Source organism: Oncorhynchus tshawytscha, linkage group LG33 (assembly GCF_018296145.1).
Source record: "Oncorhynchus tshawytscha isolate Ot180627B linkage group LG33, Otsh_v2.0, whole genome shotgun sequence".
NCBI lineage: Eukaryota > Metazoa > Chordata > Actinopteri > Salmoniformes > Salmonidae > Oncorhynchus > Oncorhynchus tshawytscha.
In genome coordinates, this window is record NC_056461.1 from 42,911,572 (window position 1) to 42,935,131 (window position 23,560).

At 41.8% G+C, this 23,560-nt stretch overlaps 1 protein-coding gene across 1 annotated transcript; it reads left to right on the forward strand.

Moving 5' to 3' along the window:
* Positions 1 to 14,583: 14,583 nt before the first annotated feature.
* Positions 14,584 to 22,828, forward strand: LOC112259914 (macrophage mannose receptor 1). Its single transcript, XM_024434611.2, has 6 exons — positions 14,584 to 14,752; positions 16,507 to 16,545; positions 16,971 to 17,342; positions 17,510 to 17,887; positions 19,688 to 20,044; positions 22,494 to 22,828. The coding sequence occupies exons 2-6, from the start codon at positions 16,509 to 16,511 to the stop codon at positions 22,499 to 22,501; spliced, it is 1,152 nt and encodes a 383-aa protein (XP_024290379.1). The 5' UTR covers positions 14,584 to 14,752; positions 16,507 to 16,508; the 3' UTR covers positions 22,502 to 22,828.
* Positions 22,829 to 23,560: the final 732 nt, after the last annotated feature.

A 23,560-nucleotide genomic window follows, 5' to 3' on the forward strand; every position in this document is an offset into this window, starting at 1 on the left:
GTAGAGAGGCTATATACAGTAGAGAGGCTATAACAGTAGAGAGGCTATAACAGTAGCGAGGCTATATACAGTAGAGAGGCTATATACAGTAGAGAGACTATAACAGTAGCTATAACAGTAGAGAGGCTAGAGAGACTATAACAGTAGTGAGGCTATATACAGTAGAGAGGCTATATACAGTAGAGAGGCTATAACAGTAGAGAGGCTATAACAGTAGAGAGGCTATATACAGTAGAGAGACTATAACAGTAGCGAGGCTATATACAGTAGAGAGGCTATATACAGTAGAGAGGCTATATACAGTAAAGAAGCTATAACAGTAGAGAGGCTATAAAAGTAGTGAGGCTACATACAGACACCGGTTAGTCAGGCTGATTGAGGTAGTATGTACATGTAGATATGGTTCAAGTGACAATGCATATAAGATAAACAGAGAGTAGCAGTAGAGTAAAAGAGGGATTGGCGGGTGGTAGGTGAGACACAATGCAGATAGCCTGGTTAGCCAATGTGCGGGAGCACTGGTTGGTCGGGCTAATTGAGGAGGTATGTACATGAATGTATAGTTAAAGTGACAATGCATATATGATAAACATATATGCAGCACGAATATCAGAACCTTTTCAAAACTCACCACCGATGATCAAAATACACATTTTTCAAAACCTGGAACTAAAATCACCTGTTCAAAATGACACAACTTAACATCAAAGTATCACCATTTCAAAATGCAATTCACACATTACGTCTGTCTATTCATTTCACTACAATGATCTCACTATGAGATTGATACAACTGCTCAAAATGATAAGTAACTGTTGCATTACTCTTAATGCATAGTTTTATGGAAACTGACAAACAATATTCCATGTTTAGATCATGAAAGTTTCAGGATAACGAGATCCATTGACACTAATTACCGTGGAAAATTGAACCAATTGGACGACATTATCTATGGATGTAATGTTTCATCATCATTCTTTATCAGACACTGTTTCTATGGTCCTATGTACCAATTTTCCAGACCGTGTTTTCAGATTTGACATTACGTTACACTAACTGGCCACTTTATAAGGTACACCTGTCTAGTATTGGGTAGGACCCTTTTTTGCCTCCATAACAGCCTGAATTGTTCACTGTGTTGTACATTAAGAGATGCTATTCTGCACACCATGTGTGGCATTTCTGTTAGCTTGAATGAGTCTCAACATTCTCCTCTGATCTCTCTCATTAACAAGATGTTTTTGCCCACAGAACTTCCGCTCACTGAATGTGTTTTGTTTATCACACCATTCTCTGTAAAATCTAGAGACTGTAGTGCGTAAATATCCCAGGAGGGCAGCTGTTTCTGAGATGCTGGAACCATCATGTGTGGCACAAACAATCAGACCATGGTCAAAGATGCTTAGATTACGCATCTTGCCAGTTCTAATTTTGGTCGAACAACAACTAAAGCTCTCTACTCTATATACTGAGTTGCAGGCAGCCACATTATTCACTTTTTGAAGAAGCCGTCTATTTGGGTTATTAACAAGCAGGTGTACCTAATAAAGTGGCCGGTGAGGGTATGTATGCAGGCCCTTCTAATTGCTTTTCCAATACTGCCAGCTCGTTACTGATGATTGATTTCACATTGAGGTAGGAGTATATAGTGACCTGAGTGGTATCGACCGACAACAACATAGCGATAACATAGAGCCGGCAGATGATCCAGGGCACAATAGAGGTCAAGCAGTGTTGAGGAGGTTGTGTTCAAAGGAATGGCGGAGGACAAGCACCCCTTCGTGGGCCTCGTTTGAGCGGTGTGGGGGGAACGTGGTAGAGGACAAGCACCCCTTCGTGGGCCTCGTTTGAGCGGTGTGGGGGAACGTGGTAGAGGACAAGGACACGGACCAAGACAGCGGCAGCAACAGCAAAGAGCGTCCAATGAAATCTGAGCAATAGTTGTAGACTATGTCATAAATCATGGCATGACAATGACTGAGGCAACTACAATGATTCAACCAAACCTCAGAAGATCAACCGTGGCTTTAATCATCAGAACTTTCCGCAATGAGAACCGGTAAGTCTTCAGCATGCACTAAACATTAGGCTACTCTCAATTCTCAAATGACTGCGTGCCAATGTAAAAACCACAGAGTAGGTGATGTGACTAATTGTTTTCTTACTGTAATTTTCCCTGCAGAATTAAGACTAGGCCAAATAGGGGATGCACAGGCAAAAGTCTGACTGACCAACAAGAGCGTGCTGTGGTCAATTTGGTTCGGGCCAGAAATGATATCCGCCTTACAGAAATTCGGCAGCACATCTTGGACAATAACGACATGTTCAACCATGTGGAAGCCATGAGTTTGCTGACTATTGCACGCATGCTGAAAGGGCACCAGGTGTCTCTAAAACAGCTATACCCTGTGGGCCTTTTGACAGAAATGCAGACAGAGTGAAGCAACTGAGGACTGGCTGTTCAGGTATGTTCAGTTTCAAAATTACTTTTTATGAAAAATTCCCCCAAAATTCTACATCATTGTATTTCTCTTTCCAAAATGTATTTTTAGAAGGTGATGGCGCTGGATACTGATGAAAACCATCACACATTCCTCTTTTTGGATGAGGCAGGGTTCAACCTGGCCAAGACAAGGATGAGAGGTCGGAATTTCATTGGCCAGCGGGCAACCATACAAGTACCTGGACAACGTGGGGCCAACATGGCCATGTGTGCCTCTATATCGGAAGATGGTGTGGTGGGACGCAGACCTCGTATTGTATCATATAATGCAGCTCTCCTTGTGACCTTCCTTCCTAAATCAGGTCTGTAGAGCTGATGACCTATGTCATCATGTGGGATAATATCAGGTTCCACCATGCTCAAATGGTGCAAGCATAGTTTCAGGCCCATCCACAATTTACCACCCTGTACTTACCCCATACTCTCCTTTCCTTAACCCGATTGAGGAATTTTTCTCCACGTGAAGGTGGAGAAGGTATACGATAGGCACCCTCACGAACAAGCCTGGCTTCGCCATGCCCGAAGATTCTTCCCAAGATGTTTGGCTAATGAAAACATCCATTGTGGTGTGGATGAGAACCTGTGGCCAAATCCACAGGACAGGGTTGATGGAAATATAGAAGTACAGTAATCAACCCTTTGTTTTGCTTTTTAAAGTAAGCCTGGTGAGGAACACTGCAGTGATGTTTTACAGTAAGCCAGGTGAGGAACACTGCAGTGATGTTTTACAGTAAGCCTGGTGAGGAACACTGCAGTGATGTTTTACAGTAAGCCTGGTGAGGAACACTGCAGTGATGTTTTACAGTAAGCCTGGTGAGGAACACTGCAGTGATGTTTTACAGTAAGCCAGGTGAGGAACACTGCAGTGATGTTTTAAAGTAAGCCTGGTGAGGAACACTGCAGTGATGTTTTACAGTAAGCCTGGTGAGGAACACTGCAGTGATGTTTTACAGTAAGCCTGGTGAGGAACACTGCAGTGATGTTTTACAGTAAGCCTGGTGAGGAACACTGCAGTGATGTTTTACAGTAAGCCTGGTGAGGAACACTGCAGTGATGTTTTACAGTAAGCCTGGTGAGGAACACTGCAGTGATGTTTTACAGTAAGCCTGGTGAGGAACACTGCAGTGATGTTTTACAGTAAGCCAGGTGAGGAACACTGCAGTGATGTTTTAAAGTAAGCCTGGTGAGGAACACTGCAGTGATGTTTTACAGTAAGCCTGGTGAGGAACACTGCAGTGATGTTTTACAGTAAGCCTGGTGAGGAACACTGCAGTGATGTTTTACAGTAAGCCTGGTGAGGAACACTGCAGTGATGTTTTACAGTAAGCCTGGTGAGGAACACTGCAGTGATGTTTTACAGTAAGCCTGGTGAGGAACACTGCAGTTCATGTTTTACTGTAGTTTTTCTTTTTTGAAACAAATTATTTTTTGCTTCGATTCAAAGAATCCTATGTTGTAATTTTTTTATTGTATTTCATCGATAAATTTCAGATTTTGTTCAATGATTCCACTGTGTCTGTAGTATTCTCTCTACTAATCCTTGTACAGTGAAATATTTACGTGTAGTAGCATAATGAAACCTGTATCACATATTTTGTATTCCAATATTTAATGTTTGTACGAACAACTACACGGTGAAACTATCGGTATCTTGTATTTGGGTGATCTATATGAATGTTCCTATGGTATTTCATGATAAATGAGTTATTTGAACCAATGATTCTGCAAGTGCAAGGCTTCTTTAAAGATATGAATGCACAATGCTATGTTTTGAACATTACAGCCTGTGTTACAAGTGATGATCGTTTTTGAGTTTAATGTCTAGAATTTTGAAAGGTTCTGAAATTAGTGTCAGTGATTGTAATAAACTATAAGAAAGTGATCAGTGGATGACTCACCATTACTCTCTCTCTCCCGTTGATCAGCATTTCTCTCTCTCTCTCATTGATCAGCATTACTTTCTCTCTCATTGATCAACATTACTCTCTCGCTCATTGATCAGCATTACTTTCTCTCTCATTGATCAGCATTACTCTCTCTCTCATTGATCAGCATTACTCTCTCTCCCATCGATCAGCATTACTCTCTCTCCCATTGATCAGCATTAGCAGCCTCCACAACCACATCTCCTACACAAGCCTCTGAGACAGCTGCTCAGTTTTTACAGGGTTATTTCTGGCTGTGTGTGGGTGCCTGTGTGTGTGTCTGTATGCATGTGTGTGTGTGTGTGTGCCTCAGCTGCCTACAATACAGAGGATTAGGCCCAAAGTGCTAACTTGCAGATCAAACCCAACTCCCTACCTGTCACCTCAAACTCCCTCCCTCGCTGCCGCCTCAATCCCCCCCTTTACCCTCTCTGCTGCCTCAACCCCTCCCCCTTTACCCTCACTGCCGCCTCAACCCCTCCCCTTTACCCTCACTGCCACCTCAACCCCTCCCCCTTTACCCTCACTGCCACCTCAACCTCAACCCCTCCCCTTTACCCTCACTGCCACCTCAACCCCCCCCCTTTACCCTCACTGCCACCTCAACCCCTCCCCCTTTACCCTCACTGCCACCTCAACCCCTCCCCCTTTTCCCTCGCTGCCGCCTCAACCCCTCTCCCTTTACCCTCACTGCCACATCAACCCCTCCCCTTTACCCTCACTGCCACCTCAAACCCTCCCCCTTTACCCTCACTTCCACCTCAACCCCTCCCCCTTTACCCTCACTGCCACCTCAACCTCAACCCCTCCCCCTTTACCCTCACTGCCACCTCAACCCCTCCCCCTTTACCCTCACTGCCACCTCAACCCCTCCCCCTTTACCCTCACTGCCACCTCAACCCCTCCCCTTTTCCCTCGCTGCCGCCTCAACCCCTCTCCCTTTACCCTCACTGCCACATCAACCCCTCCCCTTTACCCTCACTGCCACCTCAAACCCTCCCCCTTTACCCTCACTGCCACCTCAACCCCTCCCCCTTTACCCTCACTGCCGCCTCAACCCCTCCCCCTTTACCCTCGCTGCCACCTCAACCCCTCCCCCTTTACCCTCACTGCCACATCAACCCCTCCCCTTTACCCTCACTGCCACCTCAACCCCAACCCCTTTACCCTCACTGCCACCTCAACCCCTCCCCTTTACCCTCACTGCCACATCAACCCCTCCCCTTTACCCTCACTAGCACATCAACCCCTCCCCTTTACCCTCACTGCCACATCAACCCCTCCCCTTTACCCTCACTGCCACCTCAACCCCTCCCCCTTTTCCCACTGTTCAGACAACCGCTTTTAGAGATTTGGAATTTGGCTGGTTGCCATGTCGACTCGGAAAATTCCAGAGAGTTTTTAAATTTGGATGTTACTTTCAAATCAAGATATTACTGTCAAATCAAGACATTAATGTCAAATCAGAATATTTCTGTCAAATCAAGATATTTCTGTCAAATCAGGATATTTCTGTCAAATCAAGATATTTCTGTCAAATCAGGATTTTTCTGTCAAATCAAGATATTACGGTCAAATCAAGATATTTACTCTCAACACAAGATATTACTGGAGGTTACAGGAAGTTACTGGGGGTTACAGGAAGTTACTGTCATGGAATATTTTGTGGACACGGTTCAAGGACGAACACAGACCAGAAATCCACCCTGAAATTTCTAACCCAAGTCACTTTTCTCTCTCGAGCCCCCCACCCCCTGTCCACCGTTATTAGCCAGATTATTATTCAAACTGTCTGGCATTTCCCCAAAGTGCCATATGGACCGTCTGCAGCTGATACAGCTTGAGAAAATATGCATATTTTTGGGGGAGCTCAAGCTGATTATAAACCATATGGTCTTCTTGTCTAAATCTCTGCTTGTCAAATACCTATACAAGTTACGGATAATTAAAATCAGTGGTATGATGGTCTGAAAGGTCAGGACAGTAGAGACGGTGAGAGAGTAAGATGGATATTTTATCCCTTAAAAATAAAACCATGTGAATCACTAAGACTTACAATAAAGCCAAGAGGCAAAACTCTACCTTTTTACAGAAATAAACTAATCCTATGCAGATATACTTTACTGTAATGATTCTTAATATTACATGAGATATTAGACGGGGCAGGTCCTGCTGATTCTAACCTGCTCAGCAGCTGTATACCATCTGTTATCCTGACTGCAGTGTTTTAAACAGTGTTTTAATCATCAGTGTTTTAATCATCAGTGTTTTACTCACCAGTGTTTTAATCATCAGTGTTTTAATCATCAGTGTTTAAATCACCAGTGTTTTAAACAGTAAAGTACTTGGTCATTATTTACAGTTACTCAAGTATTACACAAGTATTAACCATAGACATATGTTTACATACACAGCATTCACCATCTGTATCAAATTGTGAGTTACATCAGTCAAAACATGCAACTGTTGATTATCCGAAGAAGACAAGCACTGGTATCATCTGGGGTTGGTTGTTGCAGGTGCTCCCGAGTGGTGCAGATCAGTTCTGGAAGGGCAGTTACAGAAGTACAGTTCTAGAATAGCAGCTACAGAAGAACCGTTCTAGAAGGGCAGTTACAGAAGTACAGTTCTAGCAGAACAATTCTAGAAGAACAGTTCTAGTAGAAGGACACTTACAGAAGAACAGACACAGAACAACAGTTCTATAAGAACAGTTCCAGAAAAACAGTTATGGAAAAAAATGTTCTAGAAGAACAGTTTTAGTCAAATAGTTCCAGAAAAACCAGTTACTGAAGAACATTCTAGAACAGTCACAGAGTAACAGTTCTAGAAAAACGGTTCCAGAAAAACAGTTCTAAAAGAACAGTTCCTGAAGAACAGTTACAGAAGAACAGTTCTAGAAGTGCAGTTACAGAAGTATAGATCTAGAAGAACAGTTCAGGCAGAACAGTTCTAGAAAAACAGTTACTAAAGAAAAGTTCTAGAAGAACAGTCACAGAAGAACAGTTCTAGTAGAAGAACAGTTACAGAAGAAAAGTCACAGAAACACAGTTCTAGAAGAACAGTTACTGAAGAACAGTTCCAGAAGAACAGTTCTAGGAAAACAGATCCAGTAAAACAGTTCTAAGAAAACAGTTCTAGAAAAATAGTTCCTGAAGAACAGTTCTAGATGAACAGTTCTAAAGTAGCGGGTACAGAAGATCCGTTCTAGGTGGGCAGTTACAGAAGTACAGTTACAGAGGAACAGTTCTAGAAGAGCGGTTCCAGAAGAAGCGTTACAGAAGAAGAGTTGTATAACAACAGTTACAGAATAACAGTTCTAGCAGAACAGTTCTAGAAGAAAATATCTAAAATTACAGTTCTAAACATACAGATACTGAAGAACAGTTACTGAAGAACAGTTCTACAAGTACAGTTCCTGAAAAACAGTTATAGAAAAACAGTTACAGAAGAACAGTCATAGAAAAACAGTTCTAGAAAAACAGTTCTAGAAAGACAGTTATAAAGGAACAGTTACAGAAGAACAGTTTTTAGAAGAGCAGTTCCCGAATATTTTTTTAGAAGAACAGTTCTAGGAAATTAGTTCTAGATAAACAGTTCTAAAGGAACAGTTACAGAAGAACATTTACAGAAGAACAGTTCTAGAAAACAGTTTTAAAAGAACAGTTCTAGATGAACAGTTCTGGAATAGGGGTTACAGAATAGCAGGTCTAGAAAAACAGCTACAGAAGAACAGTTACAGAAAAACATTTCTAGAAGAGCAGTTGCAGATGAACATTTCTAGTAGAACAGTCACAGAAGAACAGTCACAGAAGAACAGTCACAGAAGAACAGTCACAGAAGAACATTTCTAGTAGAACAGTCACAGAAGAACATTTCTAGTAGAACAGTCACAGAAGAACAGTCACAGAAGAACATTTCTAGTAGAACAGTCACAGAAGAACAGTTACAGAAGAACATTTCTAGTAGAACAGTCACAGAAGAACATTCCTAGTAGAACAGTCACAGAAGAACAGTCACAGAAGAACATTTCTAGTAGAACAGTCACAGAAGAACATTCCTAGTAGAACAGTCACAGAAGAACAGTCACAGAAGAACATTTCTAGTAGAACAGTCACAGAAGAACAGTCACAGAAGAACATTTCTAGTAGAACAGTTACAGAAGAACATTTCTAGTAGAACAGTCACAGAAGAACAGTCACAGAAGAACATTTCTAGTAGAACAGTCACAGGACAGTCACAGAAGAACATTTCTAGTAGAACAGTCACAGAAGAACATTTCTAGTAGAACAGTCACAGAAGAACAGTCACAGAATAACATTTCTAGTAGAACAGTCACAGAAGAACAGTCACAGAAGAACAGTCACAGAATAAAATTTCTAGTAGAACAGTCACAGAAGAACAGTCACAGAAAAATATTTCTAGTAGAACAGTCACAGAAGAACAGTCACAGAAGAACATTTCTAGAATAACAGTTATAGAGGTGATTTGTGGGAATAGGGATGCATATTTCTGTAAATGTTGCTACTGACTAACCGACCCTCGTTAACTTGTTAACAAACGGTTAAATTTGAAGTGACCCAGAAAATACTATGCGTGCCTACAAGGATCGAACATTTTTTCATTTCAAAGATGTCTGTTCCCGAGTGAGGCAGCCGTCTAAGGCACTGCATCTCAGTGCAAGAGGTACAGTAACCTAGTTCAAATCCAGGCTGTATCACACCTGGCTGTGATTGGGAGTCCCATAGGGGTGGCGCACAATTGGCCCAGCATCATCTGAGTTTGGCTGGAGTAGGCTGTCATTGTAAATAATAGTTTGTTCTTAAACTGACTTGTCAATTAAAAAAAATGTTTAAAGTGTGTGGGAATAATTTTAAGACATCGCAGAATTAAATATCCTTAACTATCTGAGACAGAAAAGAGAACATGTTACTGAGTATTAAACAGGAAGAGTAATCTGGCTTGTGGACTCCCTAATAAAGGGTACATTATCTCACCTCTTCTATGACATCTAAAGAGTGGTTGAGATTTTATTAACAACCTGCTTCTGTATGTAATAAACCACTAGGATGACTCGTCCATGACCACACACACACACACACACACATACACACACACACTCACAGACACACACACTCACACACACGCACACACACACACACGCACGCACGCACACACACACACACACACAGACACACACACACACTCACAGACACACACACACACGCTCACAGACACAGACACACACAGTCACAAACACAGACACACACACTCACAGACACATACACACACACACACAGACACACACTGATACAGACACAAACACACTCACACAAGAACACAAGAACACAAAACATTGGCCCACTCATTTAAGATGACCTCTTGACAACCTTCTCAAAACTGAAGTGACATTACTTCTCAAAGGCATTGAGAGCTTCTGTTACTCTCCTCACCTAATCATCATGATCGACTATTCTGCCAAACGCCTTTCCAGTCCAGATACTCTAAAGACTCCATCAAACAGACTCCATCAAACAGACTCCATCAAACAGACTCCTTCATACCGTCTCCTTCATACAGACTCCTTCATTCAGACGCCATCAAACAAGCTCCTTCATTCAGGCTCCATCATACAGACTGCTTCATACAGACTCCTTCATACAGACTCCTTCATACAGACTCCACCAAACAGACTCCATCATACAGACTATATATTTAGCCTTGTGTTATCAGCTATTGTCCTGCTGAAAGGTACATTTGTCTCTCGGGGTCTGTTGGAAAGCAGACTGGACCATGTTTTCCTCTAGGATTTTGCCTGTGCATGAGTTCTATTCTGTTTATTTTTATCCCCCCCTAAACTCCCTAGTCCTTGCCTATGACAAGCATACCCATAACATGATGCAGCCACCACCATGGTTGAAAATAGGATGCGTGGTACTCAGTGATGTGTTGTGTTGGAATAACAACTTTTAATGCAACTTTTATTTTATTTTATTTCTAAAGCTGAACTGTATTTTGTCAATAAAATATTCAACAACGAACTGTATTCAGGAAGTACACAAACGTTCTTTTAGGCCTTCCTGTGACATCGGGTGGTGTAGGTGTCATGGAGGGCAGGTAGTTTGCCCCCGGTGATGCGTTGTGCAGACTGCACCACCCTCTGGAGAGCCTTGCTGTTGAGGGAGGTGCAGTTCAGCCTGACAGGATGCTCTCGATTGTGCATCTGTAAAAGTTTGTCAGGTTTTGGGTGACTAGCCTAATTTCTTCAGCTTCCCGAGGTTGAAGAGGCACTGTTGCGCCTTCTTCACCACACTGTCTGTGTGGGTGGACCATTTCAGTTTGTCTGTGATGTGTACGCCCAGGAACTTCAAACTTTCCACCATCTCCACTGCTGTCCCTTCGATATCGACAGGGGGGTGCTCCCTCTGCTGTTTCCTGAAGTTCACAATCATCTCCTTTGTTTTGTTTATATTGACTGAGGGGTTGTTTTCCTGACACCACATTCTGAGTGCCCTCACCTACTCCCTGTAGGCTGTCTCGTCATTGTTGGTGATCAAGCCCACTACTGTTGTGTCGTCTGCAAACTTGATAATTGAGTTGGAGGCGTGCATGGCAACGCAGTCGTGGGTGAACAGGGAGTACAGGAGGGGGCTGAGCACGCACCCTTGTGGGGCCCCAGTGTTGAGGATCAGAGAAGTGGAGATGTTGTTTCCTACCTTCACCACCTGGAAGCAGCCCTTCAGAAAGTCCAGGACCCAGGTGCACAGGGAGGGGTTGAGACCCAGGGCCTCCAGCTTGATGATGAGCTTGGAGGGTACTATGGTGATGTATTCTGAGCTGTAGTCAATCAAATCAAATCAAATCAAATGTATTTATATAGCCCTTCGTGCATCAGCTGATATCTCAAAGTGCTGTACAGAAACCCAGCCTAAAACCCCAAACAGCAAGCAATGCAGGTGTAGAAGCACGGTGGCTAGGAAAAACTCCCTAGAAAGTCCAAAACCTAGGAAGAAACCTAGAGAGGAACCAGGCTATGTGGGGTGGCCAGTCCTCTTCTGGCTGTGCCGGGTGGAGATTATAACAGAACATGGCCAAGATGTTCAAATGTTCATAAATGACCAGCATGGTTGAATAATAATAAGGCAGAACAGTTGAAACTGGAGCAGCAGCACGGTCAGGTGAACTGGGGACAGCAAGGAGTCATCATGTCAGGTAGTCCTCGGGCATGGTCCTAGGTATCAGGTCCTCCGAGAGAGAGAAAGAAAGAGAGAATTAGAGAGAGCATATGTGGGGTGGCCAGTCCTCTTCTGGCTGTGCCGGGTGGAGATTATAACAGAACATGGCCAAGATGTTCAAATGTTCATAAATGACCAGCATGGTTGAATAATAATAAGGCAGAACAGTTGAAACTGGAGCAATGAACAGCATTCTTACATAGGTATTGCTTTTGTCCAGATGGGATAGGGCAGTGTGCAGTTTGATGGGGATTGCGTAATCTGTGAACCTGTTGGGGCGGTATGCAAATTGAAGTGGGTCTAGGGTGACAGGTGAGGTGGTGGTGATATGATCCTTGACTAGTCTCTCAAAGCACTTCATGATGACAGAAGTGAGTGCTACGGGGCAGTAGTCATTTAGTTCAGTTATCTTTGCCTTCTTGGGTACAGGAAGAATGGTGGCCATCTTGAAGCATGTGGGGACAGCAGACTGGGATAGGGAGAGATTGAATATTTCCGTAAACACTCCAGCCTAGCTGTTCTGCGCATGCTCTGAGGACGCGGCTAGGGATGCTGTCTGGGCCAGCAGCCTTGCGAGGGTTAACACGTTTAAATGTTTTACTCACGTCAGCCACTGTCAAATCAGAGCTGTCAAATCAGTTGTAAAGTCGTAAATAAAATGTGGATGCATTCACGTGCTTTGAAGTGGTTGGGAAATGCCAATTGGCTAATGGCCTACACGCTGTGTCAACCATAAACTAAAAGTACAGCTATCATGCTTGTAAATACATTATAGAGTTCAAAACCCATATTACTAGTTTGATTATTAAGAATAAATATATTTTGTTGTTACACTTAACTGCAGAAATTGCTGTTATCGAGGTAATTTCCATAGTAGGTGACATCAGAGGTAACTGAGGTCAGAGGTCAGCATGATTGTTGTTGTTTTTTAACACCATTTCCTGCCATCTAGAGCCAAAAAAATAACCAGGTTTCCATCCAACCTTTTTATGTGAGCAAAGTACATGTTGGATAAAAAAAAAATGTCACCCCAGGGCATGATGGAAACAGCAAATGTTTTGGTAAACTTTCCAAAAGTCGACAAAACCCCAACACCAGAAAATAGTAAATATTTATACAATAACCATCATACCGATGTGAACATGAAATCAACATTTTTGGTTACTACATGATTCCATATGTGTTATTTCATCATTTTGATGTCTTCTACAATGTTCTACAATGTAGAAAATAGTAAGAAATAAAGAAAAAACCCTTGAATGAGTAGGCGTGTCCTAATTTTGACAGATAGTGTATAGTTTATTTAGAACTCACACATGAAAAGGTTCATTATAATCCACACAATAATTCACATTCCGTGTTTCCTTATGATTATTTTGTTGCTGTAAAAAACTGGTCCAATTAATATCCTACATCTGTTTGTGTGTGTGTGTGTGTGTGTGTGTGTGTGTGTGTGTCTGTGTGTGTGTGTGTGTGTGTCTGTGTGTCTGTGTGTGTGTGTGTGTGTGTGTGTCTGTGTGTGTGTGTGTGTGTGTGTGTGTGTGTGTGTGTGTGTGTGTGTGTGTGTGTCTGTGTGTGTGTGTGTGTGTCTGTGTGTCTGTGTGTGTGTGTGTGTGTGTGTGTGTGTGTGTGTGTGTGTGTGTGTGTGTGTGTGTGTGTGTGTGTGTGGTGTGTGTGTGTGTGTGTGTGTGTGTGTGTGTGTGTGTGTGTGAGTGAGAGACAGGGAGGGAGGGTGAGAGAACATGGAGTCACGTGATGACATGTTGTGTAGTAAAACAGGCAAGTAATTTAGGTTCTTCAGACTATGAAGTAAGTTATGATGAACTTCACAGGCTGGTGAAAGTGCACGGTGATGAGAAGACACTCCTGTCCAATAGATAGAGGCTCTTATTCTGGTGACATGATGACCAATGATTGGCTGCCATTTGACAAATAATAATCTCATCATGTAGTCTAAATGGCCCACCTGCACTGTATCTGAGTACATTCACTATGTAACTATATCTGAGTACATTCACTATGTAACTATATCTGAGTACATTCACTATATAACTGTATCTGAGTACATTCACTATGTAACTATATCTGAGTACATTCACTATGTAACTATATCTGAGTACATTCACTATATAACTGTATCTGAGTACATTCACTATGTAACTACATCTGAGTACATTCACTATGTAACTGTATCTGCCAGCTGCTGGGTAGAGCACCGGTCCCAACACCAGAGTACATGCCAATAGTGTGCATAGCTATCATCAGGGCAAAGGTTGGCTGTTTGAAGAAACTCAAAAAATAAAATATATTTAGATTTCTTTAAAACTTTTTTGGTTACCTCATGATTCCATATGTGTTATTTCATAGTTTTGTTGTCCACTATTATTCTACAATGTAGAAAACAGTACAAATAAAGAAATACCCTAGAATGAATAGGTGTTCTAAAATTGTTGACTGGTACTGTATAGTTTATTTAGAACTCACACATGAAAAGGTTCATTATAATCCACACAATAATTCACATTCCGTGTGTCTGTCTGATTATTATCTTGCTGTAAAAAAAACGGGTCCAATGTGTGTGTGTGTGTGTGTGTGTGTGTGTGTGTGTGTGCGTGTGTGTGTGTGCGTGTGTCGTGTGTGTGTGTGTGTGTGTGTGTGTGTGTGTGTGTGTGTGTGTGTGTGTGTGTGTGTGTGTGTGTGTGTGTGTGTGTGTGTGTGTGTGTGTGTGTGTGTGTGTGTGTGTGTGTGTGTGTGTGTGTGTGTGTGTGTGTGTGTGTGTGTGTGTGTGTGTGTGAGAGAGAACAGTGTTGTGGTAGTATTTGCATGTGTGCTGCATTTGTTCCTTCAAATTTGGTTTTCTTTAACCAGTCTTTTGCATGTTTCTATGAGGAAGAAGTACAGGAGTTGAAATGCACCTGTATAACATCCACCTGCCCTAGAGGTGACTGAACCATCAATGGGAGAGAGAGATAACAACCACCTGCCCTAGAGGTGACAGAACCATTAGTAGAGAGAAAGAGGAAGAGGTAGAGCTGACAACAGAATAACACAACAACAAAGACAGCATCTACAACAACAGCAAACATCAGGTATAATGATTTATCTAATATCGCTGCATGTATGCCTGTTGAAAGAATGAAGTACAACACATTTAGTGAATGTGTATTATTATTTAGTCAAGACTTATTGTTCTTGTTTGTAAATATATATTTTTGAAAAACAGAAAATACTAGTCTGGATGTGCATACTGTGCATGAAATGCTCCTTCAAACTGTGATTATAGACAGACTATTTACATATTAATACTGGAGCACTTTATGTTTGTGTTATCAGTCATTACTTTTCATAACACTTAATGCATCTGTATCATGTCTCCATGTTGTTGGTAGAAGTTCTAGTTACCATCTGTATCATGTCTCCATGTTGTTGGTAGAAGTTCTAATGGCAAGGCGATCCCCGAGGGGAACTCCACCCCCTCATTCAGCTGAAAAGGTGGCGCAGGGAATTCAAAAATATTCTTTAGAAATATTTAACTGTCACACATTAACAAGTCCAATACAGCAAACGAAAGATAAACATCTTGTTCATCTACCCATCATGTCCGATGTTTTACCATGAAAACACAACATATATTTATGTTAGACCACCACCAAATCAAAGGAAAAACACAGCTATTTTTTCCAGCCAAAGATAGTCACAAAAGCAGGATTAGAGATAAAATTAATCACTAACCTTTTGAAAATCTTCATCAGATGACACTCATATGACATGTTACACAATACATTTATGTTTTGTGTTTTTTATATCCACAAATCTCGGTTTACATTGACGCAATGTTCAGAAATGCCTCCAAAATATCCGGAGGAATTATAGAAAGCTACGCCAGATAATAGAAATACTCATCATAAACTTTGACTAAAGATACATGTTCAACATATAATTAAAGATACACTGGTTCTTAATGCAACCGCTGTGTCAGATTTTTTTTAAACGTTACAAAAAAAGCCTACCATGCAATAATCTGAGACAGCGCTCAGACGTAAAAGTATTTCTCCGCCATGTTGGAGTCAACAGAAATACGAAATTACATCATAAATATTCCCTTACCTTTGATGATCTTTCATCGGAATGCAGTGCAAGGAGTCCTAGTTCAACAATAAATCGTTGTTTTGTTCCATAATGTCCAATACTAGTGTCCAATTAGCTGCATTTGCTAGCACTTTCAGCTCACGTGCCCAAAAGCTGACGCTGGTCCAGGACAACTCGCACGAAAACTTCAAAAATATATATTCCAGGTCAAATAAACTGGTCAAACTAAGTAGAGAATCAATCTTCAGGATGTTATTATCTTAAATATCCAATAACGTTCCAACCGGATCATACGTTTTCAGCTGCAGCCAAATGGAACGACGGTAGCACCCACAGAGAAATGCGCCACAGGAAAATTGCATTCTGCCAAGACCGTGACTATTTTCCCTCCCATTCAGTCAAAGTTCACACCAGAAGCTCCATTCCACGTCGTACTGAATGGGGACATCTACCAAATCCATATCTTGTTTGGAATTGAAGGGGCGATGATGTCAAATTTGACCCACATTCAGAATTTCACTTCTTGTTTGGAAGATTGCCTGCCCTATGAGTTCTGTTATACTCACAGACATAATTCAAACAGTTTTAGAAACTTCAGAGTGTTTTCTATCCAATAGTAATAATAATATGCATATATTAGCAATCTAGGACAGAGTAGGATGCAGTTCACTATGGGCACGCAATTCATCCAAAGTGAAAATACTGCCCCCTATCCTCAACAAGTTTTAACATTTGTTTTCCCTCTAATCTCCAGGGATGGACCAAACTCTGTTCCTCCTCCTTGCTTTCTCAGGTAAGTATTCCTTTCTGTGCATGTGTGTTCATGTGTGTTTGCATGTGTATATGTACATGTGTGTTTGTGTCTGTCTCCACAGGGCTGTCCATCCTCCTCTCATAATGTTGGTTTGTTCTCCACAGGGCTGTCCATCCTCCTCTCATAATGTTGGTTTGTTCTCCACAGGTCTGTCCATCCTCCTCTCATAATGTTGGTTTGTTCTCCACAGGGCTGTCCATCCTCCCCTCATAATGTTGGTTTGTTCTCCACAGGTCTGTCCATCATACTCTCATAATGTTGGTTTGTTCTTCACAGGGCTGTCCATCCTCCCCTCATAATGTTGGTTTGTTCTTCACAGGGCTGTCATCCTCCACTCATAATGTTGGTTTGTTCTCCACAGGGCTGTCCATCCTCCTCTCATAATGTTGGTTTGTTCTCCACAGGGCTGTCCATCCTCCCCTCATCCCTCCCTCATCAGTTCCACTTTGTGAACTTGAAAACGACCTGGACTGAAGCTCAGAGTTTCTGCAGACAGAACTACACTGACCTGGCCACCATAGATGAGGACATGGTAGATATGAAGAAGATCAATAACACAGTATCAGCTGGTTGGATAGAATCAGCCTGGATAGGACTGTATAACAACATATGGAGGTGGTCTCTGGGAGACAGAGAGTTAGAGGGGGAGGGGTTTTGGGCCCAAACACAAACAAATAATGATCCCAGCAAAGAAGATGTCTGTGTGTATATGATGCTAAATGGGTATAAGCAGGATCACAACTGTAAAAGTGAATGGCCTTTTGTCTGCTATGATGGTGAGTTCCCCTGTCTATTTCCTCATGAATCAACGATGTTGTCAAATACCAAATCATTTTTTTTCAGATTCGAGATAAAAAAATGTATTCAACTTTTTTTTAAAGAAATCATTTATTTACAAACATTCATCTGTATTTGTATTCTGTTGTGTCTTTTTTTCAAATAGTCAAAAATGCAACCAATAAGTACATTCTCATCACTTGGCCTACGACTTGGAGTCAGGCTCAGAGCTACTGTCGGAAGAATCACACAGACCTGGCCAGTGTGAGGAACACAACAGAGATGGAGGCAGTAAAGAGTATCTTAATAAAGAGTATCTTACCTAACTTCAGTGATATCGACAGAGTGTGGATTGGCCTGAAGAAATCTCCTGGTGTCTGGAGGTGGTCTGACCAGAGTGGCTCCTCCTACAGAAACTGGGACATAAGAGAGCCGAATGGGGCAGATGTGGAAAAAGAAGTATATTTCTGTGGAGAAGTAAAATCATCTGGAAAGTGGAACGATGCAGGATGTACTCACAAAAATCCCTTTATTTGCTACGATGGTGAGCTACTATATACAGTGCCTTGCGAAAGTATTCGGCCCCCTTGAACTTTGCGAACTTTTGCCACATTTCAGGCTTCAAACATAAAGATATAAAACTGTATTTTTTTGTGAAGAATCAACAACAAGTGGGACACAATCATGAAGTGGAACGACATTTATTGGATATTTCAAACTTTTTTAACAAATCAAAAACTGAAAAATTGGGCGTGCAAAATTATTCAGCCCCTTTACTTTCAGTGCAGCAAACTCTCTCCAGAAGTTCAGTGAGGATCTCTGAATGATCCAATGTTGACCTAATGACTAATGATGATAAATACAATCCACCTGTGTGTAATCAAGTCTCCGTATAAATGCACCTGCACTGTGATAGTCTCAGAGGTCCGTTAAAAGCGCAGAGAGCATCATGAAGAACAAGGAACACACCAGGCAGGTCCGAGATACTGTTGTGAAGAAGTTTAAAGCCGGATTTGGATACAAAAAGATTTCCCAAGCTTTAAACATCCCAAGGAGCACTGTGCAAGCGATAATATTGAAATGGAAGGAGTATCAGACCACTGCAAATCTACCAAGACCTGGCCGTCCCTCTAAACTTTCAGCTCATACAAGGAGAAGACTGATCAGAGATGCAGCCAAGAGGCCCATGATCACTCTGGATGAACTGCAGAGATCTACAGCTGAGGTGGGAGACTCTGTCCATAGGACAACAATCAGTCGTATATTGCACAAATCTGGCCTTTATGGAAGAGTGGCAAGAAGAAAGCCATTTCTTAAAGATATCCATAAAAAGTGTCGTTTAAGGTTTGCCACAAGCCACCTGGGAGACACACCAAACATGTGGAAGAAGGTGCTCTGGTCAGATGAAACCAAAATTGAACTTTTTGGCAACAATGCAAAACGTTATGTTTGGCATTAAAGCAACACAGCTCATCACCCTGAACACATCATCCCCACTGTCAAACATGGTGGTGGCAGCATCATGGTTTGGGCCTGCTTTTCTTCAGCAGGGACAGGGAAGATGGTTAAAATTGATGGGAAGATGGATGGAGCCAAATACAGGACCATTCTGGAAGAAAACCTGATGGAGTCTGCAAAAGACCTGAGACTGGGACGGAGATTTGTCTTCCAACGAGACAATGATCCAAAACATAAAGCAAAATCTACAATGGAATGGTTCAAAAATAAACATATCCAGGTGTTAGAATGGCCAAGTCAAAGTCCAGACCTGAATCCAATCGAGAATCTGTGGAAAGAACTGAAAACTGCTGTTCGCAAATGCTCTCCATCCAACCTCACTGAGCTCGAGCTGTTTTGCAAGGAGGAATGGGAAAAAAATGTCTGTCTCTCGATGTGCAAAACTGATAGAGACATACCCCAAGCGACTTACAGCTGTAATCGCAGCAAAAGGTGGCGCTACAAAGTATTAACTTAAGGGGGCTGAATAATTTTGCACGCCCAATTTTTCAGATTTTGTTTGTTAAAAAAGTTTGAAATATCCAATAAATGTCGTTCCACTTCATGATTGTGTCCCACTTGTTGTTGATTCTTCACAAAAAAATACAGTTTTATACCTTTATGTTTGAAGCCTGAAATGTGGCAAAAGGTCGCAAAGTTCAAGGGGGCCGAATACTTTCGCAAGGCACTGTATCTGTATAAAACAATCAATGTTGGTAAAGTATTGATGAGAGGGACTGAACATTTTGGGTATGGGGTGGAGATTGGGGTGAATGTTGACTGAATAACATTACTTTTCCTTATTTTTCTTATCGTGAGTTTCTGTGTCCCCCTCTTCTTCCTCCAGATGAACTGGTCCTGGTCTCAGAGAACAAGACGTGGTCAGAAGCCCTGTGGCACTGCAGAGACCAGAACATGGAGCTGGTGTCTGCCCACAACCAGAACATCCAGCACTGGGTTCAACAGAGAGCCAAGAAGGCCTCCACTCCCTTCGTCTGGCTGGGCCTGAGGTACACCTGCACCCTGGACTTCTGGTTCTGGGTCAATGGAGAAGAGTCCTGCTACCACAACTGGGCTGACGGGGAGGGCTACAACACCATGAAGGAGCAGTGTGGGAACATGGGGGCCATACAGAGAGACGGGGGACAGTGGGTCGGCAAGTCTGAGACTGAGAGATTCAACTTCATCTGCAGCAACAGTACTGGTGAGATTTGATCTCTTTCTTTTGATGTGTTGAACCTCTCTCTCTCTACCTACCACTCTCTACACCTCTACCCCTCTCTCTCTCCCTTTACCTCTCCCTCTCTCCCTTCACATCTCTGATGGTGAGATTGTGAGTCAGGGGACAGTGGGTCGGCCTGCCTGACTAAGCGATTCAACTTTATCTGCAGTAACAGTGATGATGAGGTTTGATCTCTTTGGATGCTGTCTTTTTGAGATATTTTAATAATAAATTACATTTTACTTTGTAATTTTTCTAGCTCATACTCAGTCTCCTATCAAATCTATTTCCGGATTCTCTCTCTATGTGTCTCTGATATGGTCATATATTTGACAGGGGGTCAGGAAGTGAAGCTCAGTTTCCACCTAATTTTGTGAGCAGTGTAGTGTGCACATAGCTTGTCTTCTCTTGAGACCAAAGTCTGCCTATAGCGGGCTCTCTCAATAGCAAGGCTACGCTCACTGAGTCTGTACATAATCAAAGCTTTCCTTAATAATGGGTCAGTCACAGTGGTCAGGAATTCTGCCACTGTGTACTCTAAGGTTTAGAGCCAAATATAATTCTAGTTTGCTCTGTTAGTTGGTAAATTCTTTCCAATGTGTCAAGTAATTATCTTTTAGTATTCTCATGATTTGGTTGGGTCTAATTGTGTCCAGGGGCTCATTGGGGTCTTTTTGTGCTTGTGAACAGAACCAGGTTGCTTAGGGAACTCTTCTCTAGGTTAATTTCTCTGTAAGTGATGGCTTTGTTTTATGTTGTACACTGAGGGTGTTATTGCATAATTGTACATACAGTCTTAATTTGGTGGTTGTCCCATTTTGTGAATTGTTGGTTGGTGAGGGGAATTGTATAACTGATTCAAGTATTTTTAGCCAGATCCTAATTGGTATGTCAAATTGTATGTTCCTTTTGATAAAGTAGAAGGGCATTCTTGCCTCTCATATCATTCACAACTTTGTGGATGTTACTTGTGGTGCTGAATTTTAGGCCGAGGTATGTACAGTTGATTGTGTGCTCCAGGGCAACGGTATCTAGATGGAATTTGTATTTGTGGTCCTGGTCACTGGACCTTTTTTTGGAATATTTTTTGGGGGGTCTTACTGAGAATTCCTGTCAGGGCCCAGGTCTGTCAGAGCCCAGGTCTGTCAGGGCCCAGGCCTGTGCAATCTGTGCAGAAGATCTACAGTACCAGTCAGAAGTTTGGACACACCTACTCATTCAAGTTTTTATTTTATTTTTGACTACTTTCTACATTGTAGAATAATAGTGAAGACATCACAACTATGAAATAACACATATGGAATCATGTAGTAACCAACAAAAGTGTTAAACAAATCAAAATAGACCCATTGCCTTAATGACAGCTTTGCACACTCTTGTGCCTAGCACTTGTTGGCTGCTGTTCCTTCACTCTGCAGTCACATTTATCCCAAACCATCTCAATTGGGTTGAGGTCGGGTGATTGAGGAGGCCAGGTCATCTGATGCAACACCCAATTACTCTCCTTCTTGGTCAGATAGACCTTACACAACCTGGGGGTGTGTTTTGAGATCATTTCCTTTTGAATTGCTACCCAAATGTAAAATGTTCCTCTTTTGATTAATTTACTTAGGGCTAGGGTCTAGTTTCCTGAATTTCCGCCTGACTGACGTGCCCAAAGTAAACGACCTGCTACTTAGGCCCAGAAGCCAGGATATGCATATAATTGGTAGTTTCTAAAAGTGTTAAAATAATGTCTGAGACTACAACAGAATTGAAATGGCAAAAATCAGAAGGAAAAAACAACCAGAATTTGTTTTCTTTATTCTTTTATTTATCAAACAAAATGACCATGTTGTAAGTGATTTATTTCATCGCTTTTTGTGATGCCTGTGCTGGTTGAAAAATATGTTGATGTGGAGCGCTGTCCTCAGACAATTGTATGGTATGCTTTTGCTGTAAAGCCTATTGTAAATCGGACAACGTAGTTAGATTAACAAAGTTAAGCTTTTAAATGATATAAAATACTTGTATGTTCACAAACGTTTAATATTACGATTATTTATTTGCGCACCCTCAAATTTCAATGGATGTTGTCGACTGGTGTTGCTAGTGGGACGGCTAACCTTAGAGTGAGATAGGTCTGCTCTATACCAAATTAGCATACACCCTGAGTCTCTTCCCTGTTTCACACCTGGTATTTTGGTGGATGGGACTACCAGCTCTATTTAACCTAGATTGCAATCATCTCCTCTATACCATCTTTCTGTCTTTCTCTCTCTCTCGCCAAATATATTTCCTGAAACTCTGTCGCTCTCTCTCATTCTTTTTCTCTATATCAATCTCTCTCTTTCGCTCTAAACTTGAAATGTATTTTCTGATGTTCTCTCTCATGTTAAATGTTTTTCATGATATCCTCTTACAGTATTATTTCCTTTGTTCTCTAATCCAGATTACTAGGACCAGAGCCTGTTCTCTGGACCAGCTGAACCGTACAGTCCAACACGTTGTTACAGATCCTGCTCTGTTGACCACCTGAATCCTACAGCCAAGAATGTTCCAGACATTCTCACATTTACATGATATAAGGTGTTGGAAAATCATTGTTTTAAATATACATATATATATTCTTTTTTACAGTGAGCTCCAAAGTATTGGGACAGTGACAAATATCATTCCCCCAAGACAGTCTAACCTCTCACCATTACAATAACAGGGTAGGTTAGCATTTTATATCATACCCCCAAGACATGCTAACCTCTCACCATTACAATAACAGGGTAGGTTAGCATTTTATATCATACCCCCAAGACATGCTAACCTCTCACCATTACAATAACAGGGTAGGTTAGCATTTTATATCATACCCCCAAGACATGCTAACCTCACACCATTACAGTAACAGGGTAGGTTAGCATTTTATATCATACCCCCAAGACATGCTAACCTCTCACCATTACAATAACAGGGTAGGTTAGCATTTTTTATATCATACCCCAAGACATACCCCAAGACATGCTAACCTCACACCATTCTAACCTCACACCATTACAATAACAGGGAGGGGTTAGCATTTTATATCATACCCCCAAGACATGCTAACCTCACACCATTACAGTAACAGGGTAGGTTAGCATTTTATATCATACCCCCAAGACATGCTAACCTCACACCATTACAATAACAGGGAGGGGTTAGCATTTTATATCATACCCCCAAGACATGCTAACCTCTCACCATTACAGTAACAACGGAGGTTAGCATTTGTGTCGGTATGATATTTATGCCCCCAGATGGTACAGTCAGTTGATATAGTCTTTGCGTTCTGTGAAAATGGGACCAAAGACTTAATAATTTACTACTTTAAAAGACATACAAGTGAATTTGTCCCAATAGTTTTGGTCCCCTAAAATGGGGGGACTATAATGGTTCACCAGATATGGATCAAAATAAAGACATTCTGCGCTTTAACCTCATAAATAATGTCTCTGTACTCCAAAGTGCTGGAGCACAGAGCCT

What these genes read in the sequence shown, in the direction of transcription:
- LOC112259914 (XM_024434611.2), top strand. Translation starts at nt 16,509, where the DNA reads ATGGACCAAACTCTGTTCCTCCTCCTTGCTTTCTCAG. An exon ending in GCCTTTTGTCTGCTATGATG is followed by an intron (nt 17,343 to 17,509) that starts GTGAGTTCCCCT and finishes TTTTTCAAATAG; the next exon opens with TCAAAAATGCAACCAATAAG. An exon ending in TCCCTTTATTTGCTACGATG is followed by an intron (nt 17,888 to 19,687) that starts GTGAGCTACTAT and finishes TTCTTCCTCCAG; the next exon opens with ATGAACTGGTCCTGGTCTCA.